Raw genomic sequence first — 13,400 nt, 5'->3', positions numbered from 1 at the left:
ATTTGACAGAGAAGGAAAGTGAGGGACAGAAAGGTTAAATGACTTGGCTAGAGTTTCATAGCTAATAAGTCTCAGTCAAGATTTGAACTCACTCAGGTCTTCCTGACTCCAAGTCCCACACTCTATCTACTGTATCATTTAGTTGCCTTTAAAAACAAAAACAGGTAAAGTTAAAAGGTTTCGCAAGGGTAATCTATCTAATCTGGCTGCCTTATTTTACAGAGAAGGCAAGTGAGGTTCCAGAGAAGGGAACTGGTCACAAAGGATGGCTCAGTTAATACAATGAAATTGAAGCTGAAGGGAAATAGATTCATAAGGAGGTGAGATCTCATAGATGCATATATTAGGGGAGCTGAAAGAGGATCTTAAACGCCATTTTGGCCAGCCTCCTCACTTTACAGAGGGAGAAAATGAGAATCAGAATTAGTGTCAGAGAGAGGAATAAAACCCAGGTCTTCTGATTGCTTATCTAATGGTCTTTTGACAAGTTTGTTGAAATATGATCTTCTTCAGGGGAACTGACCCCTCCTCTCAAGACTTAGAACCAGGGCATCTCTGGATCCTTTCAGGTGTAGCCAAGCCTTAAGCTCAGTCCCCAGGTTCCACTTCTCAGGAGTGTCTGAGTATCCTGGAAGAGCAGTTTCCATGGAATGTACAGATCTCCTGGAATGACAGACAGAAGTAGCCCAGAAGGCATGGCCCTAAACTAAGGAACTGGATCCCTGCCCTGCTTTGATTGAAGTATCCCCTACCTCTGCCTCCCCTCACTGGTGGTTTTACATCATCAGCTCATCACACTTTCAGCCTGGCATTATTGCCTATTGGAATATGAGCCAGGGAGAGAGGTTTCCAGAGAATAGTTAATTAAACGCACTTCCCTCCTCAATGCAGAGAGGTGATAAGCTACATCAGCAAGATTTTGTACACTTTGTCAGATGCTGTACCACTGTGTTGGGTGTTTTTATTTAATTTTTTCCCTTTTTTTTTTCAGTCTGAATAGGGGAATCAAAATGAGTGTCAGGTAAAGAAGAAGAAAAGACTCACTAAGAAAACTTAAAAAAAAAAAAACAGGCAAAACTTCTATGGGAAATGTCCCCATGATTTGGGAAGAGAAAATCATCCCAAAGAAATTGTGCGATTATGTCACTTTATCCCAATTTGGAATCCCCCTCTCTGAGTTCCAGTTGTGAGTTTAGCTGCTTCCCAGCTGCCTTCAGTTTCTCAAGGGAAGCACAGTGACCATTCAGCTCAGACAGACAAGGGTCCCAGTCCCTGAAGCCACAACCACCCCCATTGAATGTGGGGCTTCTGGTGACATTGAGCACATCTCCTTACATTATGGTCCCCACCTAGACAATTCCATTTCAGGCTACTCATTTATCTAAAATATGGGAGAATAAACATAGAAGAAATGGAGGGACCATTTGTTCACAGACATTTGGTAGTGGGCTGAGAATAGGTTTCTTTTACCACCCTGTTCCACCCCCTGCAGCAACTCACAGCACTTCTTGCCTCACTCACCACCAACAAGGGAAAAGGTACTAAGAGATTATGAGTTGTCCCTTCTGTATTTAAACTCAATTTCTGTTTAAATATGAGCTAGTCTTAGAGCTGTGTAAGTTCAAGTCCTGACTCTTACACATACTGGCTCTGTGATCCTAGTTAAGTCAGTTGACTTCTCAGTGCCTTGAGGCAACTCACTAAGACTATAAATTGCTGATTAGTGCTCATCTACACTCCCTGGAAGCTCCCCAAAACAATGAAATCATGAATTCCTATCCCATCCCCCAAAAGAAATTGCACACATATATCATAATTATGAATGAATGCATAAAAAAGCATTAAGTGCTTACTATGTGCAAAACGTGGTTCTCAGTTCCAGGGGTATACATAGAAAAGCATGACAATCCCTACTCTTAGGAAGTTCGAATTCTATTGGAGGAGACATCACATGTAGGTTTAGCCTGTAAGCCAAATGTGAAGGTGCAAAGATTTTTTTTCTTTTTTTTAATTCATTTTATTTATTTTTAATGTTCTACAATTGCTACCATAAAAATTATATTTTTTTCCCTCTATCTACCCCCCACTACTCCCCTCCCTCCCCAAGACATCATACAATTCTATATAGGATCTACATATACATTCCTATTGAATACATTTTCACTATAGTCATGCTGTGTAGGAGAACTAAAATAAATGGGAGAAATCATATAACAAACCAAAACATAATACACACACACACACACACACACACACACACACACACACACAAATAATCTGCTACATTCTGCGATTGAATTCCATAGTTCTTTCTCTGGATGTGGAAGGCATTTTGCCTTGGAAGACCGTTGGGAATTTTTTTTTTTATGTCCTTGCATTGCTATGAAGATCCAAGTCTACTAGAAAAAACTCTCGCACTCTGTGGTCATTGCTGTGCACAAAGTTCTCCTGGTTCTGCTCCTTTCTCTCAGCATCAGATCATATAAGCCTTTCCAGGCCTCTCTGAAGTCTTCCTGTTCATCATTTTTTATAGCACAATAGTATTCCATTATATTCATATACCACAATTTATTCAGCCATTCTCCAATTGATGGGCATCCCCTTGATTTCCAGTTTTTGGCCACCACAAAGAGAGCTGCTATAAATATTTTTGTACATGTGGGACCCTTTCCCATTTTTATAATCTCTTAGGGATACAGTCCTAGAAGCGCTATTGCTGGGTTATTTCCATTTTTCAATGAGAAAATTAAAGTGTAGAAATGTTAAGTAATAGAGCACAGGAAGACCTGGGTTCACATCTGTACTAGACTCTTATTAGCTGTGTATCCCTAGACAAATCACTTATTTCTGTTTGCCTCAGTTTCTTTGACTGTCAAATGGGGATAATAATAGCACTTACTTTGTGATGTTATAAAGATCAGATAAGATAATATTTGTGAAAAGTACTTGGTAGATTGCCTGGCACATAATAAGAGTTATCTAAATTCTCATTCTCTTAACCCTCCCTTTCCCAGCATCATAGACCAAGTAAATGACTATGCCAGGACACTAGACCAGATCTTTTGACTCCCTGGGAAACAAGGTGAATTAGTTCTCAACAGTTAGAGAGTTACATAGCATGTCACCAGTAGACAAGACCTGAGAGGGTATTTAGTCTAATTTCCTCATTTTATCTGTCCTGTTTCTTGACCAATTAATTAATGATTGTGATTTTTTTGTTTTTGTTTTTAGGCAACAAACAACAACAGTATGTGCGAATTAAAGGGATACAATAATTGGTGCCAAGGGGTAGACATTGAAATTAAGGGATTTGCTGGGAAAAGATTTTCAGAAACATTACTGCTTCCCCAAAGAGGTGATGAAACATCGTGTTTAACGTGTTTTGTTTTTTTTTTTGCTTTCTCATCACCCTCAAAAACTAAATTTTGTCTGCAGTGTGCAAATCTATTTTCTTTCATTTCTGTCTTCATAGGAGAAGAAGGGACGACTAATGAAATTGTATCCTGCCAGGTTCATGATGCAAATCTCATGGACTGCAAATGGACAGTGAGAGAAACTCCAAGAAATATCCAGTATCAATTTTTTTACTCACAAAACCCACGGTAGGTTTTGGTCTTAAAGGGAAACCCCTTTACAATTCTGTCATACAAAAAGGATTTTGGATCTTTCACAGTGATACTTTGGCTTATTTCAGTACTTATGCAGACAGAGAATGTCCAGAATACAAGAGAAATTCTGAAGGAAGACATGATGGATGTCATTTTAATAATCTCACAGAATTCACAAGCAATGAACCATATCATTTCCTAGTAATTGGAACCAGCAGAGGAGAGGAAGTCCAATGTAATGATGACTACATTTCACTAAATAAAATTGGTAAGAAAAATTTATGTTTCTTATACATTCATGCTATGGATCACGTTTTTATCTGAAGTGATTAAATGATGAATGGTTTGGCTCTAAAGCATCTCATAAAACGCGTCTCAAGTGCCCTTCTGCCAGTATGTTCTTTGTACATCTGAGATGTGTCTTCCTCGCTGATACATTTCTTTTTTTTTAAGCAAAGTCTTTGTTTCTACATCACCTTGACTTCCAAATATTTTCTCCTCCCCTTTCTCAAAGAACCATCTCCTATAACAGATTTCATTTATTTATTTATTTATCTAACTTTTAACATTCATTTTCACAAAATTTTGGGTTCCAGATTTTCTCCCCTTTTCTCCCCTCCCCCCACCCCAAGACACCAAGCATTCTAATTGCCCCTATCACCATTCTGCTCTCTCTTCTATCATCCCTCTCTGCCCTTGTCTCCATCTTCTCTTTTGTCCTGTAGGGCCAGATAACTTTCTATACCCCTTTACCTGTATTTCTTATTTCCTAGTGGCAAGAACAGTACTCAACAGTTGTTCCTAAAACTTTGAGTTCCAACTTCTCTTCCTCCCTCCCTCCCCACCCCTTCCCTTTGGAAGGCAAGCATTTCAATATAGGCCAAATCTGTGTAGTTTTGCAAATGACTTCCATAATAGTTGTGTTGTATAAGACTGACTATATTTCCCTCCATCCTATCCTGTCCCCCATTACTTCTATTCTCTCTTTTGATCCTGTCCCTCCCCATGAGTGTTGACCTCAAATTGCTCCCTCCTCCCCATGCCCTCCTTTCCATCATCCCCCCCCACCCTTCTTATCCCCTTCTCCCCCACTTTCCTGTATTGTAAGATAGGTTTTCATACCAAAATGAGTGTGCACTGTATTCCCTCCTTTAGTGGAATGTGATGAGAGTAAACTTCATGTTTTTCTCTCACCTCCCCTCTTTTTCCCTCCACTAAAAAGTCTTTTGCTTGCCTCTTTTATGAGAGATAATTTGTCCCATTCCATTTCTCCCTTTCTCCTCCCAATATATTTCTCTCTCACTGCTTGATTTCATTTTTTTTAAGATATGATCCCATCCTCTTCAATTCACTCTGTGCACTCTTTCTCTATGTGTGTGTGCATGTGCATGTGCATGTATGTGTGTGTAATCCCACCCAGTACCCAGATACTGAATAGTTTCAAGAGTTACAAATATTGTCTCTCCATGTAGGAATGTAAACAGTTCAACTTTAGTAAGTCCCTTATGACTTCTCTTTGCTGTTTACCTTTTCATGCTTCTCTTCATTCTTGAGTTTGAAAGTCAAATTTTCTTTCCAGCTCTGGTCTTTTCATCAAGAATACTTGAAAGTCCTCTATTTCATTGAAAGACCAATTTTTCCCCTGAAGTATTATACTCAGTTTTGCTGGGTAGGTGATTCTTGGTTTTAGTCCTAGTTCCTTTGACTTCTGGAATATCCTATTCCATGCCCTTCGATCCCTTAATGTAGAGGCTGCTAGATCTTGTGTTATCCTGATTGTATTTCCACAATACTTGAATTGTTTCTTTCTAGCTGCTTGCAATATTTTCTCCTTGACCAGGGAACTCTGGAATTTGGCCACAATGTTCCTAGGAATTTCTCTTTTTGGATCTCTTTTAGGTGGTGATCTGTGGATTCCTTGAATACTTATTTTGCCCTCTGGTTCTAGAATCTCAGGGCAGTTTTCCTTGATCATTTCATGAAAGATGATGTCTAGGCTCTCTTTTTGATCATGGCTTTCAGGTAGTCCCATGATTTTTAAATTGTCTCTCCTGAATCTATTTTCCAGGTCAGTTGTTTTTCCCATGAGATATTTCACATTATCTTCCATTTTTTCATTCTTTTGGTTTTGTTTTGTGATTTCTTGGTTTCTCATAAAGTCATTGGCCTCCATCTGTTCCATTCTAATTTTGAAAGAACTATTTTCTTCAGTGAGCTTTTGAACCTCCTTTTCCATTTGGGTAATTCTGCTTTTTAAAGCATTCTTCTCCTCATTGGCTTTTTGAACTTCTTTTGCCAATTGAATTGGCCTATTTTTCAAGGTGTTATTTTCTTCAGCATTTTTTGGGGTCTCCTTTAGCAGGGTACTGACCTGCTGTTCATGCTTTGACTGCATGTCACTCATTTCTCTTCCCAGTTTTTCCTCCACCTCTCTAATTTGATTTTCAAAATCCTTTTTGAGCTCTTCCATGGCCTGAGCCCATTGAGTGGGCTGGGATACAGAAGCCTTGACTTCTGTGTCTTTCCCTGATGGTAAGCATTGTTCTTCCTCATCTGAAAGGAAGGGAGGAAATACCTGTTCACCAAGAAAGTAACCTTCTATAGTCTTATTTTTTTTCCCTTTTCTGGGCATTTTCCCAGCCAGTGACTTGCCTTCTGAATATCCTTACCACCCCCACCACACCTCCAGATCCACCCAGCCAGTGCTTGGGGTCTGAGATTCAAATGCTGCTTCCCAGCCTCAGGGCTTCAGCGGGGGCAGGGCTGCTATTCAGTGTGAGATTAAGTTCAGGTACTCAGGTGGGGGCAGGGCCACCTCACAGGCTCAGTTCCCTCAGAGGGTTTATGCAGAGACCTTCAACAATGGATCCAAGCTCCTGCCTGCTTGGGGAGCTCTGGTCTGCTCCCGCCTCTGCTGCTGCTTCCCGAGGGGGCCTGAGTTATGGGGGCACCCCAGTCCTCTCTCAGCAAGCCGAGAAGACCCTCTCACCAACCTTTGGGGCCAGTGGGTGGAGGGACCTGCGTGGCCACTGGAGATTCCGTCCCTGAAGCCTGCTGTGATCAGCTCCTCTCGGTGCTGTGCAGCCAAGGCAGGGCTGGGCTCGGCTCTGGGTGCACAGCGCAAGGGACCTTTGGTGTCTGTTTTCAGGGCTCTCAGGAACAGAAATCTCGTCTGCTCTGTTGTTCTGTGGCTTCTGCTGCTCCAGAATTTGTTGGGAGTTCTTTTTTACAGATATTTTATGGGCTGTGGGTTCGGAGCTAGCATATGTGTGTCTTTCTACTCCGCCATCTTGGCTCCGCCCCCCCAACAAAGATTTTAAAAGGGGAGTGGGAGGAAAGTAGTTCAGCGAAAACTAACCAACACAATTAATGTTGTTGTTCAGTAGTTTCAGTCCTGTCTAACTCTTTGTGACCCCATTTAGGGTTTTCTTGGCAAAGATACTGGAGCATTTCCTTCCCTAGCTCATTTTACAAATGAGGAAGCTGAGAGAAGCAGGGTTATGTGACTTGCCAAACGTCACACAGCTTGGAAATGTCTGAGGTCAAATTTGAATCCAGATGCCAGTTGCTGTTACTATTTACATTGTTGTAGTCAATTGGCATATTCCTGATTCTGCTTACTTCCCTTTATGTCACTACAATTCATATAATTTTTTCCATGTGTCTCTGTATTCTTCATGATCTTATGGTTCACTTAAATTCCATTCCATTCATGTACCAGTTTAACCATTCCTCAGTCAATGGATATCTACTTCATTTCCTGCACTTTGCTGCTACAAAAGGTACTACTATAAATATTTTGGTGATGGGGGCTTTTTTTTCTGTCTTGGGCTATATGTTTGTCAATGGGACTATTTTTGGTGTGGAGGAAAACAACAAAAGCCATGGAGAAAGATGAAAATGTTGAGAAAATCAGTCAGTCAACAAGCATTTTTTTAAAAGTACCTTCTAGGTGCCAGACACCTTCCAGTAATGCAAATTAGCACTTAATTGTAATTTTTAGTCTTTAAATCTCTTTATTCAGATTAGAAAGTTCTCTGGGGTACTGAAAGGTTAAATAATTTTCCTGTGGTCATATTGAAGGGCAGGTAGGAGGTGCATGAAATAGAGCACCAAGCCTAGAGTCAGGAAGATCTGAATTCAAATCTGACCTCAGACACTTGCTAGCTGTGTGACTCTGGGTAAGTCACTTAACCCCTATTTGCCTCAGTTCTTTATTTATAAAATAGGGACACATTGGAGAAGGAAATGGCAAACAACTCCAGTATCTTTACTAAGAAAACCCCATTGACACAACTGAACAAGAACAATGCTCACTAGAATGGGGTCCTGGAAACAACAACAAATATTAATTAAGTACCTCCTACATGTCAGGCAGAACACAAGATACTCAAGGTACAAAGACAAAAACAAAACAGTCCCTACCTTCAAGGAGTTAAATGTTGGAAACATAAAGAAAGGTTTAAAACTGTCCCTGCTTTTTCAGTTCACAATGTAATGGGCGAGACTACATGAAAACAACTGCATTACAAACAAGATATATACAGGATAAACTTGAAATAATAAACAGAGGGAAGGCTGTATCATTAAGAAAGATTGAGAAACACTCAAAGCCTTTCAGAACATGACCCCTTCCATTTCCCATCTTCTTACATCTTACTCCCCACCCCTATGGATTCTGGGATCCAGTTACACTTTTGTATTCTTCATGTAAGACACTCTTATCTCCTGCTTCTATGCATTTCCCCTGACTGTCCCCATCCCTGAAATTCTACTGATCCTCACTCCTCTCCACCTTTTGGGTTCCCTAACTTTCTTCAAGTCACAGCTAAACCCCTACCTTCTAGAAGAACTCTTCCAATTTCTTTTAATGCTAGGGTCTTTCCTCTAATGAAATAAAGGACTTTCAAGCATTCCTAGTGAAAAGATAAGAGATGAGTAGGAAATTTGACATACAACCATAGCACTCAAAAGCAGCATAAAAAAGGTAAATATGAATGAGAAATCATAAGGGACTAAAAAAAAGATAAAATTGATTCCGTTCTTACACGTAGAGACGATACCTGTAACCTCTCAGAAGTGTATCATCACCAAGGGTCTTAGAGTCTAATTAGACAGAGAGCCCAGATGTAATTTGGTAATGTTTGAATGTTCTCCAAAGAAGAACGAAAAGGTAAAAAAGAGGAATATAATAGGAGAGGAGGAAAGGGAGAGGAAAATAGGGAAAAATCATCTCACATAAACAGGGTACACAAAGAAGAGTTTATACAGGAGAAGGAGCAGTTAGAAGGATCAGGAAACACTTGAACTTCACTCTCATCTGAACTGATTAAAGGAGGGAAGAATACACAAAGACATAGTTGAGTACAGAAATTCATCTTATCTAACAGAGAGTGAAGAAGGAAACGGGTTCAGGGGGTGGCAATAAGAGAGAGGATAGAGATTAAGGGAGACAGGTAAGAAGGAAAACAGAAAATGTTCAACTTTTCAAGTGCAGAAATCCATATATAGTCTAGCTAGGTTTTAGTAAAGAATTGGTCAAAGTCTAGATCACACACAATAAGTGAGATAGCTTATAGTACCATTTGTTATATTCAGAACTGATTGAATAGCCAGAACCAAAGAATAGTCAAGTTTATTGTTTAATTGTATTGTTTATTTTTAATTATTGTTTTAATTATTTAAATAGTTAAATTATTGCTAAATTCAGATCAGAAGGAGATTTCCAGTGAAGCATTCTAGGTATCTGTACTTGGCCTTCTTCTATTTAACATGCTTATTGTCGTTGTGTTTGTCCTTCGTTCTTGAAGAGGACCATGACATCAAGATGATGACATGACTTGCAGTTGACTTTGATTTGAGTGAGGGAGGGCTGTGCAAAGTCACCAACCTCACTTTCTTCTCCTGAGCCATCAGGGACCAGTGGCCAGATATTCATCAGGAAGCTGGAGATGGCTCAGGATGCAATGGGAGACCCTGGCTCTTTCAGGCTAAGGTCTTATGGCATTCTCACTTTGAGTGAGATACACCCATTCGATGAATAGGTTTCTTTAAGTAGTTGCTCAAGGGATGGCCCCTTTAATAAAAAAAAAAAAATCAAACTGGAAGAAGAAGACCCCCAGGTTCCTGGGTAGAAGAGAAACAATTAATATTTAGAATTTAAATCCACTCTGTGCTAGGTGGGTGGGCACTTGTTGCCAGGAGCTCCAGAGTGAATTAATGGCTTATATAAAAGGCAGGTAAAATGGTGTTTTTGAGCCAGCTAGTAACTGGCTCATGAAAAACATTGTTAAATGTTTAGTGTGTATATTTGCACTTCAGAGGAAAGATAGAATCATTCAATCATTTCATGGTGAAATCAAGACTTGATTTATTGTTTTGTGGTTATCAAGGCTTAAGAAAGTGAGAGAGGAATTGTTTATAATGCAGTTTAAACTTAAAAGTGTACATCCCCTCTCCCTCCCATGGGTTGGTTGTTAAACATTTATAAGCACACCCCTGCATAGATGGTACCTTCATACAATTTGTGGGTTGTCTGAAGCTGGGAGGAATATTTTTTTTCCCTTGGGCTAGAAGGGACCTATCTAATTTTTTAATTAATTAATTAACTTTTAGTTTTCAATGTTTACTTTTATAAGATTTTGAGTTCTAAATTTTCCCCCTCTCTGCCCTCCCCCTTTCCCAAGACTGTATGCAAACTAATATAGGCTATACATGTACAATCATATTAAACATATTTTCACATTAGTCATGCTGTGAAAAAAAGAATCAGAACAAAATGGGGGAAACCATGAGAAAGAAAAAACAAAAAAGAGAGAAAACAGCATTTTCTGCATTCAGACTCCATTGTTCTTTCTCTGGATGTGGATAGCATTTTCCATCATGAGTCTTTTGGAATTGACTTAGATCATTGCATTGTTGAGAAGAGCTAAGTCTACCATTGTTGGTAATCACACAATGTGTCTGATACTGTGTACAGTGTTCTACTGGTTCTTCTCACTTTACTCAGCATCAGTTCATGCAAGTCTTTCCAGGTTTTTCTGAAATCTGCCTACTCATCATTTCTTGATCAGCCATTCCCCAACTGATGCACATGCCCTCAATTTCCATTTCGTTGCCACCAAAAAAAGAGCTGCTATAAATATTTTTGTACATGGTGGTCCATTTCCCATTGTTGTGACCCCTTTGGGATACAGACCTAGTAGTGATATTGCTGGATCAAGGGGTATGCACATTTTTATAACCCTTTGGTCATAGTTCCAAATTACTCTCCAGAATGGTTGGATCAGTTCACAACTCTACCCACAATGCATTAGTGTTCCAATTTTTCCACATTTTCTCCAACATTTATCATTTTCCTATTTTGTCATGTTAGCTGATCTGATAGGTATGAGAGTTGTTTTGATTTTCATTTCTCAGCTGGGAGGAATAATTAACAATGGATGACTTAGAATGCAAAAAGATCTTAGGCTAAATCTGATAAGATATAATTAATTAGCAAAAAATTTAAGTTCAACATTTGGTTTAAAAAATCAACTTCAGAAGTACAATAGAGAGGAGCAGATGTGGGATTTTTGTCTGAGAACATGATCTGAGGGGTTTTCATGGACTAATATGAGAAGAAAGTTCGATATAACACCCAGAAAGTGAAAGAAATATTAAGATGCTTTGAGATGCATAATGTCTAGTACTAGGGAGGTGATAGTTCTGCTGAATTCCACCCTGGTCAAGCCAGTCTACATTTTGTGTTTAATTTGGGGCACCATCTTTAAGAGAAGATATTCAAGAGCTGGATAGTGTCTAGAGGAGAGTGAGTAGGATGGTGCAAGGTCTTGAAAATGAAACCATATGAAAATCAGTTAAAGGAACTAGGGATGTTTAGCCTAGAGAAAAGAAGAATTGGCTACCCAAGACATGATAACCATCTTTGAGTATTCAAAATTCTATCATATTAGAGGAAATCATTCTGCTTGGTTGGACCAAGAACTGGTTGGTCAGAATTAGGAGCAATGAATGAAAGTTTCAAAGAGATGACTTTAGAGAAAAAATATTATGTATAATTACAGTTATCACAAAGCGGGATGGGCTACCTTGCAAGTAGTAGGCTCCCCCTGACCTCAGATGTATTCAAGCAAAACTTGGAGGACTATTTATTCATGGTCTTTGATGTACCTTAGAACTGTGAGTTTCTATGATTCTGCTTGAGATCTATCTTATTCTAAGAAAGAAGATGCTTTTTTGAAATTAAATATTATATCAAGTAAGATTCCATATCCTCTCAAGCTCTCAATCAAGTGTTTGGTTGAATACATGTCTTGCTCTTAGAAAAGCAACTGTGAAAGACCACTGGTTCCCTTCTCATGTTTTTATCAAGAGTACCCTCAATGTGTCCATGATGGGGTGCTTGGGAAGCTTAAGGGAGCTTATCTTGACCCAGAGGCTGCTTGAGACCTCAAGATAGCTCCATGTTAGGTGCCAAATAAATAATGCAGTTTGAGAGGTTCAGGGACACCCCCCCACCAAAGACCAGAGTACTGGACAGGGTCATCTGGAATAAACTCACAAATTCAAGAATTCTTTAAGTCAAATTGGCAAAGGTTTATTGTAATGCCTATATGGAGGGCAGAGTTCCCTAAGGAACTTGGATTCCTTGCAGCTTAACAGGGGTTATGCTAACGCTGATATAGGAAATGTAGTGGATTATTTGGCAGATATGCTAATTAGGTGATAACTTACAACCTTGGTCACCAGAGTCATTCACTACTGAAAACCAGGAGAAGGGGTTTTTCATGAGTGTATTTTTGGTCTGTTATGTCTGTAGCAAGGTAGCTTTGAGAGTTGATGTCTATAGCTTGATTTCTGGATTGAATGTGATAACTTTGGGAAATCATTACATGATCATTCTGTGGTTACAAGATAGTCCTATTTTAACAAAAGAATTTCTTCAGAGGTCAGCTTGTTCTTGTGATGGGGAAAGATAGTTTGTTTTACTAGGACCCATTCATGAGTAATTGTGGGGAAAAGTAGTTTGTCTTATTGGGGTCCACTCATGAGTTACTTTTGGGCATAGTGTCCTTGGGCTGGGGAGAAAACTGTCAGGGACAGTGTTTTGAGGTTAGAGAGAAATGTGATCTTGGAAGTGGGGTCCAAGCACAAGCACACAAGCGTTCATCATCTATAGACCATTTTTATAAAGATTTCATAAAGATGAGAAAGTAGACATGCGGGTTGAAGTTATTAACGTCTTCTTGGTTGCTTTTTGGAATAAAAAAGGTACAATCTATAGTATTTTCTCTTATCTTAGAATCTTCCCCATTTTCAGATTTCTTGAAAATCAATTCTTGTATGTCTTTAAAATGGTACCATTCCCACTATTGGTGTGATTTTTTTCTGTTCGTATTTCAACAGTTCTAGTTATTTTCTCCAATTTCTTTTTTTCATAAACAATGAATACTAAATATACATGTACCAAATGGCACAGCATCTAAATTATTTTTTATTAATTTGTTTTCAGTTTTCTACAATCATTTCCATATATCTTTGATTGTTTTCCCCACCTCTCCCGTCTTTAATCCCTCCCTCCCCAAGATGGCATGCAATCTTATATAGGTTTTACACATACATTCTTATTAAATACATTTTCACCTTAGTCATGTTGCATAGAAGAATTAAAATGAATGAGAGAAACCATGAATACAAAACAAAACATAACACAAGAGAAAATGGTGTGTTTCATTCTGCGATCTAATTCCATAATTCTTTCTCTGGATGTGGAAGGCATTTTGCCTCGAG

General features: G+C 39.1%; 1 protein-coding gene across 3 annotated transcripts in view; it reads left to right on the top strand.

The window, feature by feature from the left end:
• Positions 1–13,400, top strand: part of LOC140506880 (interleukin-3 receptor subunit alpha-like) — a 113,765-nt gene that overhangs the window by 66,941 nt on the left and 33,424 nt on the right. For all 3 annotated transcript variants that reach the window (XM_072614511.1, XM_072614512.1, XM_072614513.1), the window contains exons 4-6: positions 3,232–3,355; positions 3,473–3,602; positions 3,695–3,876. In XM_072614511.1, coding sequence (XP_072470612.1) covers positions 3,232–3,355; positions 3,473–3,602; positions 3,695–3,876 — 436 coding nt within the window. The remainder of the gene's footprint in view (positions 1–3,231; positions 3,356–3,472; positions 3,603–3,694; positions 3,877–13,400) is intronic.

Source organism: Notamacropus eugenii, chromosome 5 (genome assembly GCF_028372415.1).
Source record: "Notamacropus eugenii isolate mMacEug1 chromosome 5, mMacEug1.pri_v2, whole genome shotgun sequence".
Lineage (NCBI taxonomy): Eukaryota > Metazoa > Chordata > Mammalia > Diprotodontia > Macropodidae > Notamacropus > Notamacropus eugenii.
Note: the sequence above shows the minus strand (reverse complement) of the source record. Positions and strands in the feature narration are given on the sequence as shown.